General features: G+C 40.7%; 1 protein-coding gene across 14 annotated transcripts in view; it reads right to left on the minus strand.

Moving 5' to 3' along the window:
- Positions 1-25308, minus strand: part of camk2d1 (calcium/calmodulin-dependent protein kinase (CaM kinase) II delta 1) — a 106545-nt gene that overhangs the window by 79548 nt on the left and 1689 nt on the right. For all 14 annotated transcript variants that reach the window (XM_071478289.1, XM_071478283.1, XM_071478287.1 and 11 more), the window contains exon 2: positions 23061-23155. In XM_071478289.1, coding sequence (XP_071334390.1) covers positions 23061-23155 — 95 coding nt within the window. The remainder of the gene's footprint in view (positions 1-23060; positions 23156-25308) is intronic.

Here is a 25308-nt window from a genome sequence, read left to right on the forward strand (position 1 = left end):
ATCATTTCAGCCTTTCACCACCTTTTCCTGTTTTAACTACTTCCCTCCCTGTACCCATCATCTCACAAATGACATATATCTCACCAAAAACACATTACTGAGAACTGATGGAGCATATTATGGAGTTTATCTTCACATTTATGTATAGGAATGACATCTCAGCCTCAGCCTGATGTTTAATCAGTGGCTTTGGTGTCATTTATATTCAACTCCGTATGAAAAAAAAAAAAAAAATCACACATGAATGACAGAACCTTGTGCTGAAGTTTTCAGAGAGGACAAACACAGATACATACACAGGACGTCTAGGGAGGAATTAATAAATAAGGAAAGTAGAACTGTGTAGTATTTACATGCACCACTTTATTTTCTGAGTGAGTGGTTAGTGTTGGTTTTTACACTGACTAGACGACATGATGGTAGTAAGGATTGCCAAAGCAGGACGATGGAAGCCTCTGGGCTCAGAATGAGCAATCACTTGGAAAATAAGACTGTGTCTAGACCCTGGCAGGCTTTCAATGTCATGTATCAAGCTGCACGTCTTTTCAATACACCAGTCAATCCAGAACGGGACTGTGGTAACTTTCCAGTTCTGTAACTGGACGGGAATCTAATCCAGTGATAGAAGCTTCACCATTAAACACACCGTTCTTCCACTGGAGCACACAGGTTCAAGTCCCCGGAGCACTGGCTGGTACGCATCCAACACAACTGTGATAAGGTTTAGAGATATTGCTCAGTTAAGCTGCTGCTGTAAAAGGCAACTAGCTTTCATTTAAATGGGCCTGTAGTTTCTCCAGATGTTGCAAAACTCCAGATTCTGCACTTCTCATTCAACCATCTGAACTTTTCATTTCTGCCTCCCTGTCTGATGAATGCACACGTTTGTAATTCTGTGTTACAAATTTAGTGTCCATGTCAAAGCTAGGATAACTCTAATGCAGCCTTTCTCAAAGAGTGCTATGTGGACCATCAGTGGTCTGTGAGTAAATATGTTAAAATATCATGTTTAAATTTAGTGTTTCTGAACACTAAACTGTCTGCAAGTAACCACAAAGCTTAGAAGCAAATAGTGTACATTTGTTGTTTTCAATATTAAGTCCATTCAAATACTATTTAAATTTGCTGTTTAGCAGTGTTGTTGGACTTCAAGACTTCAATACAACCGACTGTTTAGTGACAATGTCAGTGTACAGTTTATGATCAGTGTGACATTTGAAAGGAAATGTGGATGAAGCTAACTGTTAGCCTGCCCTGAGACTGTGCTAACTTTTACCAGCTACCAGCAGCCTATTAACTATCAAACATGGACTACAGAAAAGATCATGGACCGGTGGATTATGACCGGGTCAAATAAAGGAAAATCAAATGAACCCTCTGACACAAACAACACAACAGGCAAGATGCAACCACTTGATGAAGGTGGTTGATAATTAAAACTCCGTCCCTGGTGACATTCTTCTGGACAAGCTCACAGCAGCTCACAAACAATAGGGCCTACCCCTTCAACAATACTGTTGAAGGGGTAGGCCCTATTGGTTTTGGGTATATTTGGGGAGTTTTTTTTATGGTTAAGTGGTCCTTTGAAAAAAAAAAAAAAAACATAAAAAGTGCCCTAATGACATGACAGGGAAGAAAATCTTTTTCTGGAGCTTATAAAGTTGCATTAGCCAAAAGCAGGCTATTTATTCACCCACAGAGTGAACCAAAAACAAACTTTTTTGTCCATGTTGTTTACTGTATGTAGCAATTTGAAAGTTTCCTTATGTAAAAGAGCCAGTTCATGAATGAGCAGATGGATAAAGCACATGCAAGCTTTCAAATTACCTATCAAGTTTTTGTATCTACAACTTTTCCTATTCGCTTTAATAAAAGAGGCTCAGAGGGTCAGACTGAATCTGAGGTCATCGCCTGGACATGGCCTGCCACATTTTTCCACCACTTCTCTGCACTCTCACATCAGCCGCAGAGGTTGTGCTACAGGCGTGAGTCATCGTCAGCCGGGAAAACAGTTTGTTTAATGACACAACTGTTGTTGCAGTCTCTGCTGCACAGAATGGGAACTCTGTAACAAATTTCCATGAAGTTTAATCCCTGTTTAACCTGCCCTAATTGTCCAAGGCTTACAAGTCATTACTGAGTATTTAAAGATACGTGTGGTGTGTATTAACTATACAATTTTCTTCCATGGTGTAAAGAAATCATATTAAATAAACCCCTGCAATGTCTGCACTTCTTCTCAACAAATGGATTAAGGCCCACAGAGTCAAAAAGATTAATTTATGGCACTGTCCTCCAAGTTCATGACACACATACAGCAGGAAATGCTCTGATGCCAAACTTACATCAGAGCAGCACTCTAATCTGATTCTCTCTATGGGATTTAAGTGGAAAGTGATCATACTATCAGCCTGAGGGAAAGTGTGTGTGTGTGTGTGTGTGTGTGTGTGTGTGTGTGTGTGTGTGTGTGTGTGTGTGTGTGTGTGTGTGTGTGTGTGTGTGTGTGTGTGTGTGTGTGACAGACATGCAGTGTGCCCCAAAAGTCTGAGGCCACTCTCACATTCAAATGGGACCTCAGTGTATGTGTAAGGAAAATCCTGGAGATTTCTTTTCTTTTCTGTGACTCATGAATAAACAGTTACTCAGGAGCACATGTGCAGTGAGGCTGTGCTCACTGAACTGGGACCATGCTGTTATGTGCTGTATACCCAGTGCACTCAGAGCTCAGTGGACTGAATTCACTCACAAGAACCTTGAGATTTATATTTATTCTTGTATTAAAGCTGAAATTCAGTCCCTAATATGGAAAATATACATTAGTGCACCAGACTTACTAGTCAGTTGAACTAATTTTTAATATGTTAAAAATATAAAGCATCTCATCGCATATCTCATAAAACGAATGTGGTTTTACAGTATTTGGATCTAGAAAATGAAAATAGGGTTGTATGCAGGCTGTATTAGAATAATACAGGCGTATAACCACTTGACCGGAGCAATGCGTAACCACATTCAAATTTAGGTCTAAATCAACCAGGATGTTAGTTGTTAGGTACCTCCCTGCCTGGGCCCTGGCCAGACTGGTGGTGATGCTCACCTTGTCCATGAATGGATGAAAAATCTGTGGCCCTGTAGAGGACCTTTAGTGAGTCTGAAATATGTTTTAAACTGACACTGAGAAACAGCCACTTCCTCCTCCTAACTCCCAGTTGCCATGTCTCCAGAACCACTCCTGCCTTGGAGGGCTTTTTGACAGATGTATGACTGTGAGAGAAAACAAAAGCAGGATAGGACATAATCCAGAGTGGTGGAGGGTGAGGAGGAGGTGTGCGAGTCTCTGGCTGTGATGCAGCGACTGCAGCATGAGACTGGGATTATAAACCCTGGATTACACATACAAGCACACAAAAACACAAATCCACTGTTGGATTTGGCTCAGTGCCTTCTTTCAACAATTTGTCCTGAAACATACCATGTTTAGAGGCTCAGCGCATCATCTCTTCACATCATTGTAATGCCATACATGACAACAGCTAGGGCTGGGCAAGAGGATAAAACAGTGTCCAGCTATCAGGTGCATGTATGACCAGTTTTTTACAACATGGATTTTATGACCGTCATCATTTCAGTTTGTTTTGGTTTTTTTTTCACAATTTTTTATCACTATTGTGGCTAAAACATAACAATCAATTCATATCAGTATAGTATTGATCAGACCTTGTTGAAGTCCCACTGCTGGTGTTAAAATCTGGTTAAATTTCTGCCATGTTTACTAGGAAATGAAATATTCCAGTTTTGCTGGTCTCAACACAAACTAGCCTGAAAACAGCACTCCTCTAATTTACCATTGCACTATAAAACTGACATACTTACAATGGACAATCTACAGAACCACAGATTCTAGCTTTGTCTCAGTTCAGGGGCTGCATCCTGCAAAGGCCAAGCCAAAATGAAATAGTCTGTCCTATGGAGGATTTCCACTTTGTTTGTTTTGTTAGCTGATAAACTGAGCTGATACCCAATATGTACATTTAAAAGTGTAATCCTCAGGTATTGAGGGGTCAGAACCTAAATTTTGGATTCCTCCAATCTGAGCTGCAGGATCAAGCAACAGATACAGAGACCTTCATCCCCATACAAACACATTTCAGATCACTCGAGAAGAAAGAAAACTGTCATACCACATCATGGTGGCAAACTATCACTGCCAATAGCTCATGTGGTAAGAGCAAACCAGAGACTTGGAACAACATCAGGTATTTTTTCTTTAATTTTGTGCAACCAGCATATGTATGTAAGAAGTCATTGTCATTACACAAAAAAAAAAACTCTTCATACCAACTCAGAGTGACAAGTGTGTTTTAATGGACTTGTTCAGTTCACTGCTGCCTGCAGGTCCCGCTGTAATAGCTCTTCTTCTGGCTCATTTGTTTAACAGGTTGTCACCTGTGGGACCAATTTGCATTTGATGAAAGGCAACTTTGACTCAAACTTTAAAAAATTAGACATTCAAGAACGAAACAAATGTTCTGACACAAAACTGTAAAAATCACACAAAGACACGAACACACAAGAGAACATGGACATGTGCATATTTTTTTCTTCTCTTGTAGCTCATTGAGTCAATTTATAGAAGTGAGTCACCCTCAAGTGGAGGCGTTAAATCTCAACAGCAGTGTGACACAACCTCATTTATCTTTCACTGCAGCCACTGTGATCACCGCCAGGCACAGATCTAAAGGAGGAAAAAGCAACTTGCTGTATTTGATATGAGAACAACTGGCATTGGTATAGTTTTGAATAATCAGCTTTTGCCTTTGCTTCATCCTGGAGTAATGTAACATAGGTACAGTTAAAAAGCAGCAGCTCTGTGATGAGGCTGTACCCAAGCACCGACACTGTGTTACTTCACAGCTTTATTCATTTTTGCATCTTCCTCCACATTTAAAAGGTGAGATGCAATCAGTGAGGATATTTTTGTTCCCTGTTTTTTTCCTTCAATTTCCAAACTGAAGCAAACCACCAGCCAACTGGGATCATAGGTGAGAGACAACACTGAGGAGTTTGACCTGAATTACCTGTTGCTACATTCACAACACAGAGAGTCAAAACAGGGGGCAGCTACAAGAAAACTGGAAAACTGAGTATCATATGCCTAATATCACCAGACACCCGACTAACCTGATTCAGAAAACAAAATCATATTTGAAGCAACTCTGTTCTCTGTGCTTTAAGGGGTTGTGATCTGAAAACTGGCAGTTATTTTCTCACTTCTTTTCCATGCACCTGTCTTCCTATTCAAGTCCTGGTAGCTCATAAGGTTATATCACTGACGGTGACAATCCACTTTCTCTGGCCTGATTATCATTCAGTCAGCTCGACATTATGTTCGTGTTGAAAGTTTGTTTCAATATGGGAGTGTTTTCTTTTTTCTAAAGTGTGAGTCTCCTCCACGTTTGGAGGGAAAGACATGAGGAACAAACTGAGAACTGTGCCAAAACCTGTTTCTCATATTTTTAGATCAGTGTGACTTACACCTTCCCAGGATATATTATTATCTCAGATGTCTATCATGAATAAATGTCTATAAATTCACCTAAAGGCACAGTCTGTAACTTCTGCCACTAGGGGTCTGTCAATCAAAACAAAAACAAAAGACGTTGGGTGACGTCATGAAATAGTGTGGGATCATGGGAGTTGTTGTCTTCACCACCATTGCAATAAGCTTCTCCCAGTTTGGATTTCTTCGTTGTCAGTGGTTCAGGAGGTTTTTATCAGGAGTCATATTATCCACAGAGGTCTCAACCTCCCCAAAACAAACAGACCCAATGATTATAACCAGTAGAAACACTGAATAAAGCAGATATGAGACGTCTGATGACTAAAATCAGTCATCTGGTTAAAAAATATAGTTGAAAACGACCAAAGTGTAAAAAGTGTACCTTTGAAATGTGGCTCAAAATTGGATAAAAAACTTTTAGCTCCAAGCAAGCAACCACAACACCAACGCATGCGCATAGAGGATATGATGTATTTGACAGGTGACTAGATAAAGCGGATCGTAACCATGATTAAAATCACAGATTACTCTAGGTTTGAGAATTGATGGAAAAATTTGGAATAATCTAACTACACAACTAAAAAAAATATACTTAGGTCTAGACATTTTTAGACAATTTAATGTGGTAAACTTGCATATTACAACTTTATTAATCACAGAAGGAAAGTCACCCAATATAACTGCTGAATTTGCCTGAAAACCATCAGGCTTTTGAGTTTTCATCAGTATCAAAATAATCAGTGACAGTCAAACTGTTAATGGTGTGGTCAATAAAAAAAAAAAAAAAAATTTAAATAAGGGTTTTACCTTGTAGCCCACAGCTAACAAGCTGATGCCATGGGAACATTATCCTTCCTGCTTACGTCCCCCAAAACCCCAAAACAACAATTATGGGAACTATAGTTCCAAAACTTAGAGCATGATTCTGCTTTAAATTGTATTCATCCTGCAAACATTGTCATTGTCATTTTCTGTGGTGACAGTTTGTAGGAGCATATTTAACTTCATTCAGGACAACCTAAGGATTTTTGGGTTTGTTATTCCTGTAAGTTAACTTTCACCAACCTGTACAGCTGCATAAATGTTTCTGATCATTTTTCTCTAACTATTCTTATGAATGTAGCTCGGTAGCTAGCAAGCAACACAGGAAGATCACATCAACATTCTTAACTCCACCTGGACATGATCAGACACCGATTTCTCAAGCCAGCGGACAAAACCACCAAACTGCTTGACATTAGTGGTCTGAAACTAGACTCAGCTTTTCCTCCACTTTGCTTTAAGTACTTTAACATAGTAGAGCAGAAAAGCAGAAAACAACTATGTGCGTATGTTTCATAATTTTCTTTTAATAAAATTAAGCATAAAGGAAAGAGAGCTATTTCAAACAGCAAATTCCATACACATTCAATGCATGTGTAAATCACACATGCACCATTATCTATGAAATGATCTGATTAACAGAGGAGACAATCTGAGTGGCTAACAACTTCTGCTAAAACAATTTGCTGAGAGGAAAACCGATACACTTAAATTTGTGTTCCGGGTATGTGTTCCAGTTGTCACTGTTTTTTCATGTGTTACCACAGAAGAAATGCCAGAGGAATCCCTGAATTTAACTGGAGCCTCAGCCTGCCATTTCTCTGCCTAGTTCAGCACAACTGAGCAAAGTGACCATTTGTTTGGGGAGATTTCCACTCCAAACAGAGTCTAGTGACAGTATTTATTAAAGTGAAATAAAATGACAGAACATTCTGGAGCCAACATTTAAAACAAAAAATTGGAAGCAAATGCAGCCAGAGGAGAAAAGCGACAGAGAAATAAGGTGGGATGAAAGAGGGATTATGTTGTTTTAAACCATGTCCCATTCAGTATGACAGTAAATTAAGTCAAATTTAATGGCTTTGTGAGTGATGTGTGAATAAAAACAGCAGTGGCATTCATGGTAAATGAGGCTGGAATTTAGTTAAAAGCTGTTCTCAAATCACCCAATATTATAGTATTTATGGTCAGCTCATGCAGAAAAACTAACAAGCTGAAGTACGTATTTAGACACTCTAAACTCAGGATAAGAAATTTTGACATCAACATCAGTTGAAGCCAGATACTTCAACTGGCAGTACACCAGCTCTAACATAAGGTCTAAACATCCTTCAGAGTGTTCCTGTTCCCACAGCAACAAGTTCACCTCACAACCAGATATAAGATCAATAACTAACTTGTGCTCTGAAAAAGAATATCAGTTTCATTCTTATGTTATCAGTAGCACAAACTACAAATATGTCCTCACTTCCCTTATTAATTTCTTCACAGTGATGGCAAGACACCTGACCACCTACTTCCTGTCCAACAACTACATCCACACCAGCTGCAGGCAGGAGGTACATCGGCCACTCTGCCATGATCCGGGAACAAATCCAGACAGCCAAACCTTACAAATTAGATCTCAACATAGTTTGGCTGGATTTCGCAAATGCCTGCAGACCTGTTCCACACCAGCTTATCACCTTCACCTTAAACTTCTTCCACATACTAACCTAATCCAAAACTTTGTATCTACCTACTTCAGCAACTTCTATATCCACTACACAACTTAGGAAGCCATGACTGGTTAGCATCAACCAGAAAAGCTTGTTCGATCTCATCCATCTTATTCACAGCAGCCTTTGAAATCATCTTGACGGTGGGGACAGCATCTATCAGCCCTAAGAAGCTACATGGATGATGTCACCACACTTCTACAGACAGTGCACTTGCACGACCACCTTTTTTAAAAGACTGGAGGTCCTCATGTGAGCAAGGATGAAATCAAGCCAGCCAAGTCTCTGAGCCTATCACTCCGAAAAGGAGCCAGGAATGACAACATCTCCTCCTCGTCAATGTGATTCTGCTGATCTCTCAGACAAACATGGGTTCCTCTGTTATAATGTAGCTCTCTGAAAGCCTGAGGAAGATAGACAGAAACCACCTCCAGGTGGTTCAAGGTCTTGTGCAGCCAGTTTTCCTTGCACCTAGGTCTTCCTCGGTGCCTCTCCAATGAGGCCCTCTGGAAAAAAGACACTCCAGCTACCACTGAAATTGCTCAATCTGGACAACAGGCAGAAGAAGGTGAGGCTCAGGTTCGAGTTGAGAGATTCAGCTGACCCACGTACAGAATGCCAAGGCACAGTACAGAGAGAGCACAAGTGGAAAGCAGAATAAGCAGTCCACCGGATCAGCCAGCTGAAGCAGCAGGAGATTGAGGTGATGTGGGCTCAGGTAGGGTCCAGCTCCCAAGATGTGGTCCAAAGCCACAAGCATGGGCAGGAAAATGTTCGTGGTCTCTGAAAAGACATGAATGAAGGACAAGATGTGCAAGCTCAGCCTCATTGTAGAAGTTCTTGTAGTGTTAAAACATTACAAGAAAAAAGGAAAAGTCAGGGGATCACCGAACTCAAGACTTAGTCTGGATTTAGTTTGGAACAAAGTGGTGGCAGAATGACATTGCAATCACTAGTACAATACTGTTTTTGTGGTTAAAATGGTTCACATGTGGTTTTATTGTGTTGGTATCTTTATCAGACTTTAAAGGTTTACCAAGATCTGTCTGGCTCTAATAAGACTTTGTTGGTCTAGACATACACTAGTTTTACACTGATTCCCTCCTGTAGAGCACAATCAGTCGAACTTTACTTCCATTAGCTCTCACCCACACAGTGATCATTCTTCTTATTTGAATGACATCACCACTTCTCTCCACAAGGCTGAATCACTTTGAAATTTTACACTCTAACCTTTCTCTTTCACTCCTCACTCTCTTTGTCTGCTTTTAATCTGTCACGCCTTCGCTATATTGGCCCCATGGAAACCTTCTATATAAAAATCATCATTAACCTCTGTCAATATCAGTTCTTTTCACTTCTTATTTCACTCCTTCACTCCTTTCTCCTCTCCACTTCGTCACTGTGCTTCTATCACTAATTTAAATTCTCCTCTTTTAAAGGAGACCTTGTTCCGATTCAAGTGTAACTGAGTGCCAATGATGTCTGTCTTCCACAGAAAACCAGAGATTTTCGCCCCTCTCTTGTTGGATCACAGACTTTACAGAGCACATTCCACCCACCCGGATGCCCTTTAACACATTATATTTCCACTCTGATTATGTTTAACCAGTTGTTCAGCATTCATCGACCTTGCTGTAAACCTGATCCATTTCCAAGCTCCTCTACTGTAAAGACGTGATTGTTGAGTTGATGATTTTGACGGGACGTCAAACAGAAGCAGCACCCGCACAGGTTAGATGTAAGCTCAGGTGCTATTCCAGACTTCAAAGGTTTAATGAAGAACCAGAGTTGTGTGTTAACACTGTCATGGCAACATCACATACTGTGGTAACAGCCAACACATGGGCACATATTGCTTGAGTTAATACCTGAGGAAAAGAGAGTGAAAGAAGGCGTGCTGTTGCTTGAGCTGCATTTTTGCTCCCAAGTTGAAAAATTTGTGAATGTGTCTGGCAGCAGCATCCCGATATTTCGTGGCTGATCAAACAGGTGAATATTGTTTGTTTTGCATCCAAGTACAGTAAATGTCTTCAAAAGATTTCCGAAATTAACATTGCATCTGATCAAAGTAATAACTTCAGCTTTTCAGATATGGCTCCTAGAATCAGAGATTATTTTACAGGGCAAGTTGGCAAGAAGGATGGGAGGTGAAACTGTGCAAACATCAACTAGTCATCAGCAGCACCAGGAGAAATCCCACTGAGTTGGTGGACTGTCACAAAATTCAAAGTTTTGACCATTCCTGTCTCTCTCTCTTTACCCCCCTCCCCCCAAATACGTCTAATAATTTCTGTCCCAGTCCCACCCTCTGGTATCACCGGATTAGTAGAGGTAGTTTAGGTCTGATAGTTGTCCGCAACCACAAGTGGAAGGGAGCGGTGATTATGAGGGTCAGGAAGAAGAGTCAAGGCAAGTGTGTTCAGGTACAAAGTCATTGGGAGTGTATTACTGCAAAACCTAAGTTTACGTGACTTTAACAGGTCCCATATTTTACTCTTTTCCAGTGTTTGATTTGAAGTTTCAGTGTAGTTTTACATTTCCTCTCTCACGCTTCTCTCTGGGGATCTAGCAACAACAGTCAACCAGTCAATCGTGTTTGCTTGAGCCAGTCAAAGGCACGGTACAGGATCAGGATGGTCCCTGGTCTCTTTAAATACATGACAAGGATAATGAAGAAAGTCACTTGACTCTGCTACTTACATACAACTTAGGTTTTGATCAAACATTTATAATAAAAGCTGTGATCCGATGTACAATATAAATTTGAATTTATAATTGCTTCTTATTCAGTCTGACAGTGTTTTATCAAAACAACAACAATTTGTTTTAATCCTGTCATATGGAACATAACTGCTAAAAACTAAAAAAGATCAAAACATCCGTGTTGGAAATAAATGAACAGATGAATAACAAACAAACTCATCTTCTCCTCCATGCTGACATAAATACAACTGAAAGAAGAGAGCTTTAGCTTCATTTTCCAGGATGGCAGATTGCCACTGTCTGTCCTGAGCCTCTTTCTTATCCAGAGAAAAAGTTGTTGCTGTAGCTGCCATTAAAAAATTGCCTTAAATCAGCTCATGTGAATGACGCAATCCCTGATTTCATCCACTGAGCATGAGAGAGAGAAAACATATTGAAGGGAGGGGAGGTGAGGAAGGAGAGAGACAAAACTAGATTTTTGCCAACAATGCCCCTGGAGGGCGCAGCGATGTTCACATGGTTCTGGCAGCTTTTCACCTCTGCTGTTGGTGCACAATACATGTGAGCTGTCCAAGCATTAGCTGTCTTACACAGTCCCAATAGTGTCCCTCTGAGACATGAGGAAATTTCAACAAACTCCGCTAGTAATTAGTAAAGGAGAAACCCCACAGCACCTTTTAACACACAGGGTCATGAGTAGGAGAGAGCTCTGTGAACATCATTAACTGTCGGCTGTCTCAAGATGATAAACGTTGTTAAGAGTTTTGATGTCCTAAATAAATGGACTGGTTACGTGGCCTCGTGTGTTTACCACATTTACTGAGTGGCTTCCATTATGTTCTTGTTAAACAAGCATTCAGACCAAATATGACAGTACATTAAAAAAATGACTCGGGGCGGCCCGATGGCAGAGTGGTTAGGGCACGTACCACATGAGCGGAAGCTCTTAGCAGCTGAGCGCCAGTTCGACTCCCGACCGGCCCGACTCTTTCCTGCATGTCATTCCCCCTCTCTCTCTGCGCCTTTCCTGTCACAAAATGACTCAAAGGGCTGCACTGGTGGATGTGTGATTTTTCAGGTCCAGTGAGACAATGCAATACAATCCATGAATGCCAGTATCATTAATAAACCTCTAAGTTGTAAAGGAAAAGCCCGGTGAAATTCTATTTTGTTCTTATCAGCCAATCCCATGAAAAGACTAAAACTCTGAAAAGCTCTTATTATGAGGCATAGTATGCATATCCAAACCTGCGACACCTTATTCATCTGTGCCATTCAGCTCCATTGTGTTTTAGGCATTTTTGCTTTTATTAGACAGTTGATAGTGAAGAGGCAAACATGCAACACAGGTCCCCAGCTGGAACCCATGGAGCACTCTGTAGAGTTCCCATTAAAAAACACATTAATGAGCCACACTGTCACATTGTCCATGTTCCCTCACGATCATCTACACTTGCAGTTTCTTTTAAATCCACCCTACATTAACTGTCCCACTATCCTCAAATGCATTCAAATCCATCACCCAAAACAGTCCACAACAAAGTTTTTTCTTCTGTAATTATCGTTTGTTTAACAGCTACTTTTCTAAAATGAAACTATACATGCATTCTTATCGGACTCCCTGTTGAAGCCCTCTCCACCCGAGGCAACACTGAGAGCAGTGGACAGGATTCTCCAGGACCCCTTAGGATTCTTCAGGACAGTTCACACATTCTGTTCCCTGTATTTGAGTGGCTCCCCTCATGATGCCAGCTGCACTACTCGGGCTGTAGGAAACAGAGGAGAAGGACAACCTTTGTCCTCGTGGCTGTTCAGGTCCTCAACTTCCAACCAACCTTGTCCATTATATCATGAACGCTCTGTCTTTGACATATGATCTACTTTTCAGATGAATCGTACAGGTCATGTCAGTAAAAGGTGCTATACAAGGATTTTTAATCCTAAAATTTAAATCACTGTTAAACATTCCATTGTTAACTGTGTAACAAAAACCACTGTCACCAGCTGCAGTCCAAGATGGCAGACTTGCAGTCATCCCATGGGATGAGAAAAAAACGAAGGGTGACAAGCCGGGGCAGCAACTGAACTTTCTAATTGAAATACTTAACATATAGCACCTCATAAATAAAAAACAAATACTTCAAATCAACTAAGCAAAAAGTGAGATTGGTTGTGACACAAATCAGAAATGGAAGATACCTTTTTGATTAAAGTAGCAGCCAGCAAACAAGTATCCAAACAAAGCGTCAAAGCAGAAGATAGGAATCACAACTTCCGGTGATGACTTCCACAATAAAATTTTAAGCAGAAACAGGATGCAGATTGTATATAGATTGTAACAGACTGTAATTCTACCCAAAGAGATAGTCACATGATCTTTTGGCGACAAGGGCCAGCCCTAAATAAGAGTATCAATCAATCCCATTGAGCTGCACCAGCATCAACAGTTGTAATAAATGTATATGTAAATTACATGTCCTGGTATTTTCAACTCATATCACAGTGAAAATCACTTTGTAATGTCATGCAGCTGTATTTTTTCACACAGTGTTAACACAAATCTAATAGCTGCCTTGATGTACAATGGTGATCCCAGCCAAAGCAGGGTGTTTGATGTTTCTGTGGGTTTTCACAGCTTGAATGTTCTAAAATTTGAACCTTGTATTCAGTGCACACATGTTCCTCTCTGTGTTTCTTTTCACCTTTGTGGAGCTAACAAGGATTTGACATTAGGAAAGAAAATATACCTGGTTTTGTATTTTTTTATTTTATTTTTTTATTACCTGAAGGTCAAATTCTGTAGCAGGAAAAACTCCCATCAGCTACCCACTTGTGGAGCAAGGCAGCATTACATGAATGTGAGGCGTGGGATGACCCTCATCTCCCCAGAGAACAAGTGATGAACACAAAGATTCAAAGTTCAGAGGTCAGTGCCATGAACAATAACGATCTCCCAGTTCCCATTTACAGAGAGTGCAGATATAAGAGACAGACAGAGAGTGAAGGAAAGGACTGCATTTTCAAGGAGCCACAAAGCTTCAGAGGGACAGAGGGACTGTGCTAGACTCAGAGCTAGCACAGTGGTTCATTCAGGCAGAGGAGAGAACCACTGGAAGATGTTGTCTCTAGATTGGATCACCCAGTCTCTGTCTGAGAGACAAAGAAGCCCTAATTAAAGCAGACAGCCTGTCCCTCAAGAGGCTGGCCAACTTGGCTAAATGAGGATTTAGAGAAAAGCCCACAGGGAATACTCCAATTTGTCCCTATGTTTCAAAGCATCAGGGAGTGCACAACACCAATGAAAGACAGGTAGGAAGGGTCCTGGGCTCAGCTCAGGTAGTTGGGACATATTATACATAAATGCAAACAGAACAAGCAATAGACCCACAAGTGCATAGATACATGTTACAATTACTCTCATCCTATGATACTTTGGGAATTGACTCTTCCCAAATGTGTGCCATGGCCCCACATCCCAGCCTCAGTGGACTTTTCAGTGCCTGTTGGAGGTGACACCAGCAGAATCACACCATCTGCAAAAAGCTGAGATCCAATCCTGAGGCCACCAGACACATGATAAGACTAAAAGAAGATCTCTTCCTTTTCTTCTCCAGGTTGATTAATCAAACAAAGGCTTAACTTCAGAGAGACAGAGCCACTAATCCACAGAAATCCATCCAATGTCATTATTCCTCCAGAGAAGAGACAATGCATCTTATCAGTATTGATGAGCTGCCTCCTGTGGGCTTTGATTTAGTGGGTGATAGCGGACAAATCAGCTTAGCACCAGTCAATGTATATCACCATCAAACAGTGGATACCTGCCATCTTCTGCCTGCCAACTGAGCATTAAAACTCAACTTTGAAGAACTGTATTCCAATAAATCTAAACATTGTGAGTAACAGCAACACTAGATCAAAAGCTAGTATCTGTCTGTAATGTCAATGCGTGAAATTGAGGACACAATTGAAAACTGCTGTGGAGCTGCTGTAAACAAATGACATCATCACATCGTACTTACATTCAGCTCAGTGAAAGATGGTTTCAGCTCTTTATCTGTTTGCTTCTCTCCTCCTCTCTGTGCTCACATAGACAGTATTTTAATGCAGCTGAACTCACGATAAAGCTGTTCTCATTTACAAGGTTTTCTGTTTATGTTGTCACAAAACGGAGCAATGTTAAAACACTGCCCATTAAGACTGTATATTAACTTCCAAGCTGCTGCTGATTTTATAACCCCGACGTCCTCTGAGAAAATCACCAAACACAAATTAGAGACAAAGACTGAGCTGTGATTTCAGCTGTGTTTACTGTAAAATAATCACTCAGAGAGAAAGTTAGAAGTGAATCTTTCTTTTTGTCTGCCTCCGCCTGGGTAACACACTGCTGCTCCGTCTCTCTGCTGCTCACTGAACAGAGCAGACACAGAGAGAGTAGAACTGGAAACTCTCTTTGAAGTAGCCATAGTTTCTCCAAAAAGTGGATAGATTTGTTGTTGGTTGAACTTTTCAAGTCTCTAAATATAGTGACAAATAGAGTAAGTTGGCCAAACTGCAACTGTCTAATGTAAACTGTCTGTACCAAATCATTTTGAAAGAGCAACAGCCAATGAGGAAACTCCAACTCAGTCATGTGGCTGACCAGTAGTGTAACTATGATCAGTCAGTCAGTCAGTGACATTAGTGATTAGAGGGCTGGCCCCAACAATAAGATCCCATTTTCTTGGGTCTGTTTTTAGCTCTCCATCTGATGCATGTTTATCTTGTACATATTTCATGTTGTTGATTTTCCCTGATGTCTTCTCCTCTATTCCTTCAGAACAGTCAGCTAGAATTGAAATAACATTAATTGCCATTTAAAAAAAGAAAGGCTGGAATAATAAGTCTCTCTCTTGCCAGTTGATTGACTGATTGGGAAATTAAGCAGGCGCAGATGAAAATACCTTTTACCAGGGACTGGGGAGTCCTCCACTCCCGCTGACAGTTGCTCTATTACATGGCAGCCTGATTTCTGTTTTTCATGCTCCCTCGCCTCATTCTAATGAGCTATTTATAGCAGATCATGAGCAGCTGTGCATCAGCCACAGGAAAAGAGTCTGGGGTAAATGCTTACAAATATACAAACATGTACATACACTTCTGTCACTGGGCTACTGTTAATCTTCACTGCATTTCATAGTTCCTAGTTGCAAAATCCGATGACGTTTAAAGCAGAAAATGTGGGTTCCACAGCTTTTAGTCTCAGCTGAATCAGTCACAGGGGTTAAACACACTGCGGTGACAAGTGAAGTGAACCCAGTCCCTGAACACACACGCAGCTCGGGTTGTGCCCCCTGATTGCTTCTGCCTTTGATGACGTCACAGCAATATTTGGCTTGTTTTACTATTAATGTATTAACTTATTGTCATCAGGGCCTCTCTTCTTCTTCTGACTATTTTCTGAGTGAACCAATAAAATATAGCAGATTTCAAGTAAACACTCAGAGAAACCAAATCCTGAAAGTTTGGATGGTGGTCCAGGTGGGCAGGGCTTGGGGCATTGACTGCTTTGTTGTTACATCACAAAGTTCCTGAAGTCCAGACGGCTCATTTTAATGCTCAGTTTCTGAATACAGGCTGTGTGCATTTCTCTGTGGAGAGCTCAAAATCATGTTTGTTTAATCTGTGCAAAAACTGAAATGTAAAAACTGGTAATACACAAACCAATCTCCAACAATTCTTAGAGATTTGTTTTTGATCTTATCAACCAATGAGACTTGATCCAAAGTTGTGTTTTGAATTTCCCTAGGGATTAATAAAGTATTTTTTAAATCTTTTTTTATGTTTTTGTCAGAGATCTCTGTTGCCTTAGACACATGCATGACTTCAACACTGATGTTCAGATCATGAAACAATTAAAATGACTAACAGACTAAGTTCCTAAAATCTGGTATATTCCAAATGAATGACCTGCATTTTCTGTAGAGAATTACATGAAGGGATTTCTTAATGAATAATTACCCTAAATGGTGTGAAACATTAAGTGCGATTAGCTCAGGGTGTTTGATGGATGCAATTAGGGTCAGTGGTGACACTTAAGGCAGAGATCGAGACGGACTATCTAAGTGGCGACAGAGACACAAGGACATTCTCTTAGGATTTACTGAGTCATCACTTAAGCTTGTGTCAAGAGGGCCTGTATGAACAGCTCACTGGTGATGCAAGTCATAGGCCATATGGGTCAGCCAGGACCTGAGGCATGATTTGTGGATACAATGACAAGACACACTCAAATACCATGTCGACTCTACGCACGACTGCTTTGTGTAATGTCTCTTTTCCCCTTTGTAAACACGCACGCACTCACGCAAAGTACAGCTCCCTTGATCCCTCTCTTTCATGTCTGGTCTTAGCAGGGTGCTGTGTAAATGGTGTGTTGAGCCCCTTACATCAGATGCTAAGCCAACCACTGGCACTGCACACACACCTCTGATGGAGCTCTGTATTTAGAAACACTCTACATTTGTGTGTGCATGTGTATCTGTGTGTGCGCATGTGTGTGTGTGTGTGTGTGTGTGTGTGTGTGTGTGTGTGTGTGTGTGTGCGTGTGTGTGTGTGTGCGTGTGTGAGAGAGAGACAGGATTCAGGTATCGCTAACCCATTCTCAACACAAACCACAGGGTCGAACAGTCAGGTCATTTCCCCTGTTGCCACTCTTACAGCTGACATTAAAAGCAGTTGGCACTGGCATGTTAAACTATGGTTTGTGTGTGTATTTGAGAGCGGTGGGTGTGTCTTTGTGTGTATGTGTGATCACTGCTGTCTGATGAAGCCAAATCAAAAACGGCCTGTTTCAAATCCAGTAAATGAAATTATTGTTCATTGTTTAACTGAAAGTGATTCATACAACACTGACAGAATCATGCACTTGGGCAATTAACAGCACAAAGGCTGTGATATACTTAACTGCCTATATTACCCCACAGACTATATTTAGTTCTCCATCTCTTTTGTTTCCATGGGAATGAAGTTCACTGTGAGCTGATGGGGCCTCGGGTATTTTCCAGAAGCAAAAACGACAGAATGGCTGGCTCCTGAACCGTAGCTAGCTTTTCCACAGCCTGGTGGGTTTGTCAAGTGATCATTTCCACTCCGCCGAGTCCAAGCATCCCTAGATCTGTGTTTAACCACTGTCCTAGTTTTCCCTTCATGCAGGCCTGCACTGTCAGTGAAGACATGCTCTCAGTTCAGTACATCTGGGTAATGTTTTAGTTCCATGTTCTGGTGTTCTGGCACTGTCCCACTATTGGGGCTTTTATTTTGAAAGGGAGGGGTTTACTTTTTCCAAATTGCTGCTTCTCCTCAACTGTGATCAAATGAATTCACAAAGATGTACATGGAGGCTTCACTGAGCACGTCAAGTTAATGTCAAATAATTAAAATAATCTATATTCAAATGAAATTTACCTTTATATAAAACATCTTTATTCATAAATCATGAGAATGGTAAGGTCATTGGTTATAGTTTGGCATTTTTAATGTATTAGACTTAAGATAACTGCTTTCTGTGTTTTGCTAGCAAGCACCATCAGTATAATTTGGTTAGTTGTGAGTGTAATTCTATAGTTTTTCCATATAAAACTATGGGTCAATAGCCATATCTGACCATTTTAGGGCCACTGTTATTCAAAATATCTGTGTGCATGTAATTTACAAGTGACCATAATCTGAAAAATGACCATCAGCTCTTTCTTGCTCCAAACGATCATCATTATATCAGCCTTTAAAAATCTGCTATCAGTCAACCTCTACTGCCAAATCTGAGACATAACCCCAAGACCAAAAGCTAGATTTACACTTAAATTTCATCCTTTATTTACCATTAGCTTGCACAGCTGATTCAACACATGGCTACACTTGTCATATTTTACAAACAACCCAAACTCACCCATAATTTAGTACTTTGTAGGTCACCTGTAATTCAACATTTAAGACAGAGGTTCAACATAAATTCTCAAATCACAGTGCTGATGTACCTGAAAGACACATTCAGACACTTCAACATACACAGTGTCACTGTCACAGCAGATGAGCTTGCACCACACATGACCACAAACAGATGAAAATGTGATTATGACTTTGTGTACTTTCCAAAAGCAAAAGACCATCCTGAGCAGTTCTGTTAAAAGGTCTTCCTGATGTTGTCCTTTTAAATTCAACTGTAGTACTATGCAGTCACATCAATGCTCTTTTTTCTTTAAGCACTGCCTTTGGTGTGAAGCTCAGGTTTACAGCCACATTAAGGCTCTCCAATGAGATGGAGCTTCCTGTTTAGGATTTCTCATCAGGCAGCAGTGGCAGCAGCATTGGCAGTGACTCCAGGGTTTCCCCTCGCTGAACGTGACCTTCAGCTCAGCCCACCTGCTCCAATATCTATCAGCCTGTCTCACAGTACACTACTGTATCTTCCTCTCTGTCTGCCTGAAGTCATCATGAGCCCAGAGTGCTGGAATTCCTCTGTCCTGTGAAACCCCTTGCAAACCGGATTATGGTGGTTTTCATGATGAGGATGACATATGCATTTTTAGCATTAAATGAATCAAAAGACAAACATATAAATGCTGTAAACTTTCAGTCTGTGACCCATGAATTCTGTTTTTCAGATCCTTTTAACCACACTGTGGCTTCTCAACATGAAGAGTGGTGAGCTTGATTGTGGGCATGTGGCTATCAAGGGGGGGGGGGCATGACATTAATTATTATTGACATTATTCAGATAGCCACAGTGAGAGACAGACAGGAAAGTCAGGGAAAGGGGTGGGTGACATACAAGAAAGGGCCACAGGTCGGACTCGAACATGGGGCGCGGCAGTTAGGACTAAGCCTCCATGGTACACGCTCTACCAGGTGAGCCACCAGGGCTCCTCGATCCATATAAATAAAAAATGACTTTGAGAGGAACGGGAAAATACTAATTCATAACCACCAGCAGAGGCTATAAACATGAGTATCTGAGCCACTGACTTGACTCCACACAGAATTCATCACATTTAGTGACAACTGGGGTGAGTATTTGTCCAACTAAGACCTTTTTATAATTTTATTCATTTCAGTTCACGAGTTGAAGACTAATAGTTTTATTACATGTTTCTTATTTTCATAGTTTGGCCATCGTTTCTGTCAGAGAACAGTAAACCATCACGGGGCTGGCATACTCGAGTCTGGTCTTACCCACAAGTCCAGTTTTTCTATTATTTCAGACTTAGTCTCAACCACAGGTCTTTAGTCTCATAATAGAACTCTATCTCCCAATCAGACCCAGAGACCAGTTCAACATAGCAACTCTCCCCAAATTTCTTATTAAAATAAAATACTGGATGTCAGACAACTTCCTCTAATTTAAAAAAAAAAAAAAAAAAAAAAAAAATCACACAATGTACTTGGTCACCCTGCAAAAACAACAAAAATCACATTTGGCTGAGTTGGGGGCTTGGTTTGAATGGGGCTTGGACTGTGCTCCCATCTCTCAGCATTAGAACTGCAGAGTACAATGTTAATTTTACTGGTAGGAGTCATGGGCACAACCATGAAAATGAGACCCCAGTTCTAATAAACCAGAGCTCTTACATGAATGCACCTCTGTGGACTGAGAAACCCACACTGGGTAAACTGAAATTAGATTTTTTTTTCCCTGCATCCTGAAAAGTCAGCTTTCAACTTTGTACAAACACCAGAGCAGAGATGCCGACAAATATTCACACACATACACTTGCACACATACATCTCTTCTCGTCTTTCCATTTCACTCTTATTTTCTCCTTCAGGTGAGGGAGGCCCAGGCTCAGTGTAGGCGTTCGGCCAAAGCAATCTGAGTATGGAATCAATCACAGACTCCCCTTCTATAAACATCTGCCCTCCACTCTGTCTGCTCTCATGCCTTGCATCGCTCATGTTCTCCCCTCACCTCTGGAGCTACGGCATCAATAATTGCAGCTGGGAACCACAAACTCTCATTCAGGCTTCCAGTTTTTCATCATTTGGGAGGTCTGACTTTGACTGAATAGAGACAGTGTCAGTGACACAACAATAGCAAAATGGATTAGGGATCCGACGGTGTGGAGATTTTCCTACCAAGTAATAAACACCTGTGTCGCGGATTACACATGATATTTTACAACAAAAGACATGTCAGCTCGTATCTGTAGATTATAAAAATAATAAATAGGTGCTTTTGCTTTGACACCAAATCCTCTGCTACTATGTTGTCGATCAACTCTCCATTCGTCATGTGACAAGACTCTGCTCTGCGGCTGCATGGAGCACTTTCAGTTTAGAATTGTAGCTTCCGACTAATGCAAGCCTCACACCAAACGACTTTTCAAGCAATTTCACTGTCAAAGACACATTTCCATGGTCGGAATTAAATGCTGAAAGTTTTGCTACAGTTGTGGCGCGCTCCCATCATCTCGATCGTTTGGTGTAAGGTGATCATTTGAGCTGCCTTAAGTCAGTCTTTTTTTTTTTTTTTGTCGTCTTGATGTTTCATTAAAACCAACCATGTTTAATATCATCAGAACTTTTTAGTGTTAGCTCATGCAGATAGTGATGTTCACTGACATGAACACTGTCAATTTCTCCAGCACCAAACAGGAAGCAGCAAACCAAGCTGATAGTGAGCATGGAGGCATCTCTCGGGGGGCAGCTGGCATCAAATGCATAAGGGAGGCATGGGTAACTGAACCCAAGGAAAATAATAAAAAAAAAAAAAAAAAAAAAAAAAAAAAAAAAAACAAGAAATCATAAATATAAAGTCCAAACACAGTCAAATCTGGGGCAAATCATGACAATTACAGTGTTGAGTTACCAACTTTACTAAATATTATTATTATTATTATTATTATTATTATTATTATCATTATTATGTAGTAAAATTGGTAGCACAATTGAATGTAAAATAGTTATGTAGAATAGAAATGAGCAATAAAGGATTAGGTTTGGAAATGTCCACCAGGAGCATGATGGGAAAGAATCTCAAAGGCTAGTCTTGCAAATAGTGACTCTCGAAGATCCCCAGTCTATCACAACCTTATTGTGTGAGGCTAAAAGCTCAGTGACTTGTGACATGTTGTCTTTAAATGTGAGAGGGTGTCAGACTTGGTAAGTATTACAGATAGTTAGTTTCTTTTTTGATGAACGTGGGCGATACTGCTGATACATGAAAATGAACCAAATGGGTTTTATGCTCAGTTAAAAAAATGTTAAAAAGACAGTGGGGATGATGCGCAAGTTATGTAATTGGTGTGTGTCTGAACACGTAGTAACACTGGTAACACCAGCTACCACAGCAGCCTTAAAATGGATATTCCCTTTTTTAGTTTTTATTTGATTGCTAGTGTTGCATCTTCTCTCTCTTCTTTTAAAACCACATCTACTCCCTCATTTGCTTTTCTTCACGCAGCTGTTAAAGCTGTGAGAAAACCCCCTGCTTCCCCCATGAGACACCACATCTGCTGCCGCTCACCATCACTGTGTGCTTTTTCAAGCCTATCTCCTTCTGTTTGTGCATTAGTATGTTGTGCAGCCCACTAGGGTCTTGTGAAAGGATCAATCAGTGGCACAAAATCCAGACAGTGGGAGCCACAGCCCACGCTGTGGAGATAATGATGGAGAGAATACAAAAGGTGAGGGGGGGGGGGGGGGGGGGGGGGGTAAAAGAATGCATGCCTCTGCTTCCACGAACAGATGCTCCATCACAGAGAGAAGCCCCCCCCCCAAAAAAGGCATCAGGAGATGAGAGCAAGAGAGACGCGTTTTTTCTCAATTCTGCCACCACGTTGCGTTCACTGGCTTGTGTTTTCATGTGAAAGCCGGCTGTGTGAGTCATGTGCAGCCCAACAGAGAGGCTGTGGTTGATATCAGAGAATGAGTCACAAACAGAGCTGTTGGCCTCCTTCATGTTGGTGCCACTTTGATGAGTGGAGTCAAAAAAAATTGAAAGCGATGGAAAGTGTGAAAGCAAAAGTGAATTTAAGGTTGGAGGAGTAAGACGTGGTTAGCATCTGAAACCTGACCACCACCTGCTACTACAGACATGACTGGGAGAAAAATGGGGAAGGCATGAGAAAACATGCACAGTCAAAGAAGGAGGAAGTTTATTTAAAGCTTGATAATGTTGCAGAGTGACAGTGGCCTCATGTCTCTACAAACAGCAACAACATGTTGTGTGACAGCAGCTTTACATCAGCTTATAGCCACATTACGGTTTATGTACTCACCCCTGGCCGACAGCTTCTTGGTATTGATTATTTTGGCAGCATATTCCTGCCCTGTGGAAATCTTCATGCACCTCCTGACCACAGAGAAAGCCCCCCTGTACAGAATAAAATGTTAGACATCAGTCACTGTATGGAAAGATTTCCTAAAACTGGCACTACAATGCAACTTATATTGTAACTTTACATACACACACGCACACTATATCTATATATAATATACATATACACATACATACATACATACATACATATGTATTCACAGCGCTTCACCTTTTCCACATTTTGTTATGTTACAGCCTTATTCCAAAATTGATTAAATTCATTTTTTACCTCAAAATTCTACACACAATACCCATAATGACAAAAAAGTTAGCTTGAAATTTTTGCACATTTATTAAAAATAAAAAACAAAAATATAACATGTGCATAAGTATTCACAGCCTTTGCTCAATACTTTGTTGAAGCACCTTTGGCAGCAATTACAGCCTCAAGTCTTTTTGAGTATGATGCTACAAGCTTGGCACACCTATTTTTGGGCGGTTTCTCCCATTCTTCTTTGCAGATCCCCTCAAGCTCCATCAGGTTGGATGGGGAGCATGTGTGCACAGCCATTTTCTCTCCAGAGATGTTCAATCAGGTTCAAGTCTGGGCTCTGGCTGGGCCACTCAAGGACATTCACAGAGTTGTCCTGAAGCCACTCCTTTGTTATCTTGGCTGTGTACTTAGGGTCGTTGTCCTGTTGGAAGATGAACCTTCACCCCAGTCCACGGTCCAGAGCGCTCTGGAGCTGGTTATCATCAAGGATGTCTCTGTACATTGCTGCATTCATCTTTCCCTCGACCTTGACTAGTCTCCCAGTTCCTGCTGCCGAAATGGTTGTCCTTCTGGAAAGTTCTTCTCTCCATAGAGCAATGCTGGAGCACTGTCAGAGTGACCATCGGGTTCTTGGTCACCTCACTGACTAAGGCCCTTCTGCCCCGATCGCTCAGATCGGCCAGGCGGCCAGCTCTAGGAAGAGTCCTAGGAAGAAACTTCTTCCATTTACGGATGATGGAGGCCACTGTGCTCATTAGGACCTTCAATGCTGCAGAAATTTTTCTGTACCTTCCCCAGATCTGTGCCTAGATACAATCCTGTCTCTGAGGTCTACAGACAATTCCTTGGACTTCATGGCTTGGTTTGTGCTCCGACACACACTGTTAACTATGGGACCTTATATATACAGGTGTGTACCTTTCCAAATCATGTCCAATCAACTGAATTTACCACAGGTGGACTCCAGTCAAGTTGTAGAAACATCTGAAGGATGATCAGTGGAAACAGGATGCACCTGAGCTCAATTTTGAGTGTCATGGCAAAGCCCGGGAAATACTTATGTACATGTGATCTTTTTTTGTATTTTATTTTTAATAAATTTGCAATAATTTTTCACTTTGTCATTATGGGGTATTGTGTGTAGAATGTTGAGGTAAAAAATGAATTTAATCCATTTTGAAATAAGGCTGTAACATAACAAAATGTGGAAAATGTGTTCATAAGTGAAACTTATGAAAAAAAAAAGATTTCCGAAAATATACAAGGCCAACAGAGATTTTTTTTAAATATTGCTGAAAAATTAATCCTTCCATTACAGCTGTCACCTTATCCATTCTCTGAGCTCAGCAGACACATTTAAAGACTTTTAATGCTGAGTTTTCTCAGTTGCCACAAAACTGTAGATGTCCTACAGATCCAAGATCATGAGCACAGTCAAAAGCTTGAGAACAAGTAAGTAAGTGCACCTTGACTCATGATTTTTTTTGACTTGCTATATTTGCATTTTGGTCCATCTCCCTGTAGTCTGTTGCTCATTTTTATCCATCTGTCACAGTAAGCATGGCTGCTTTAATCAGTATTAAAAATAAATAAATAAAAATGAAGCAACAGAGCAAGACATGCATACACAATCAAAACAATCTTCTTCAATGACTGCTTTATGGCAATATTGGATTTTTGTATGCATTTAGCAACAATGTGATGAAGTAGGCAGGTGTTTAGTTCACTGTATTTACCAGAAATACACATTCCCACCTTCTAATTTATTCAAAAAACACTGTGATAAAAATTATTTACTTTAATGAAACTGGCACTATAGAATGCATCCTTTATTCATGAACAATTACGTGAATGGAAGGATGCCAACAAGTATTAATAGGACATCCATGAAAGGCACAGATCTTGTTAGAGACTGGGGAAAGCACTACCCTGC

Source organism: Trachinotus anak, unplaced genomic scaffold (assembly GCF_046630095.1).
Source record: "Trachinotus anak isolate AG129_WGS33_773 ecotype Australia unplaced genomic scaffold, CSIRO_AGI_Tana_v1 ptg000005l, whole genome shotgun sequence".
Lineage (NCBI taxonomy): Eukaryota > Metazoa > Chordata > Actinopteri > Carangiformes > Carangidae > Trachinotus > Trachinotus anak.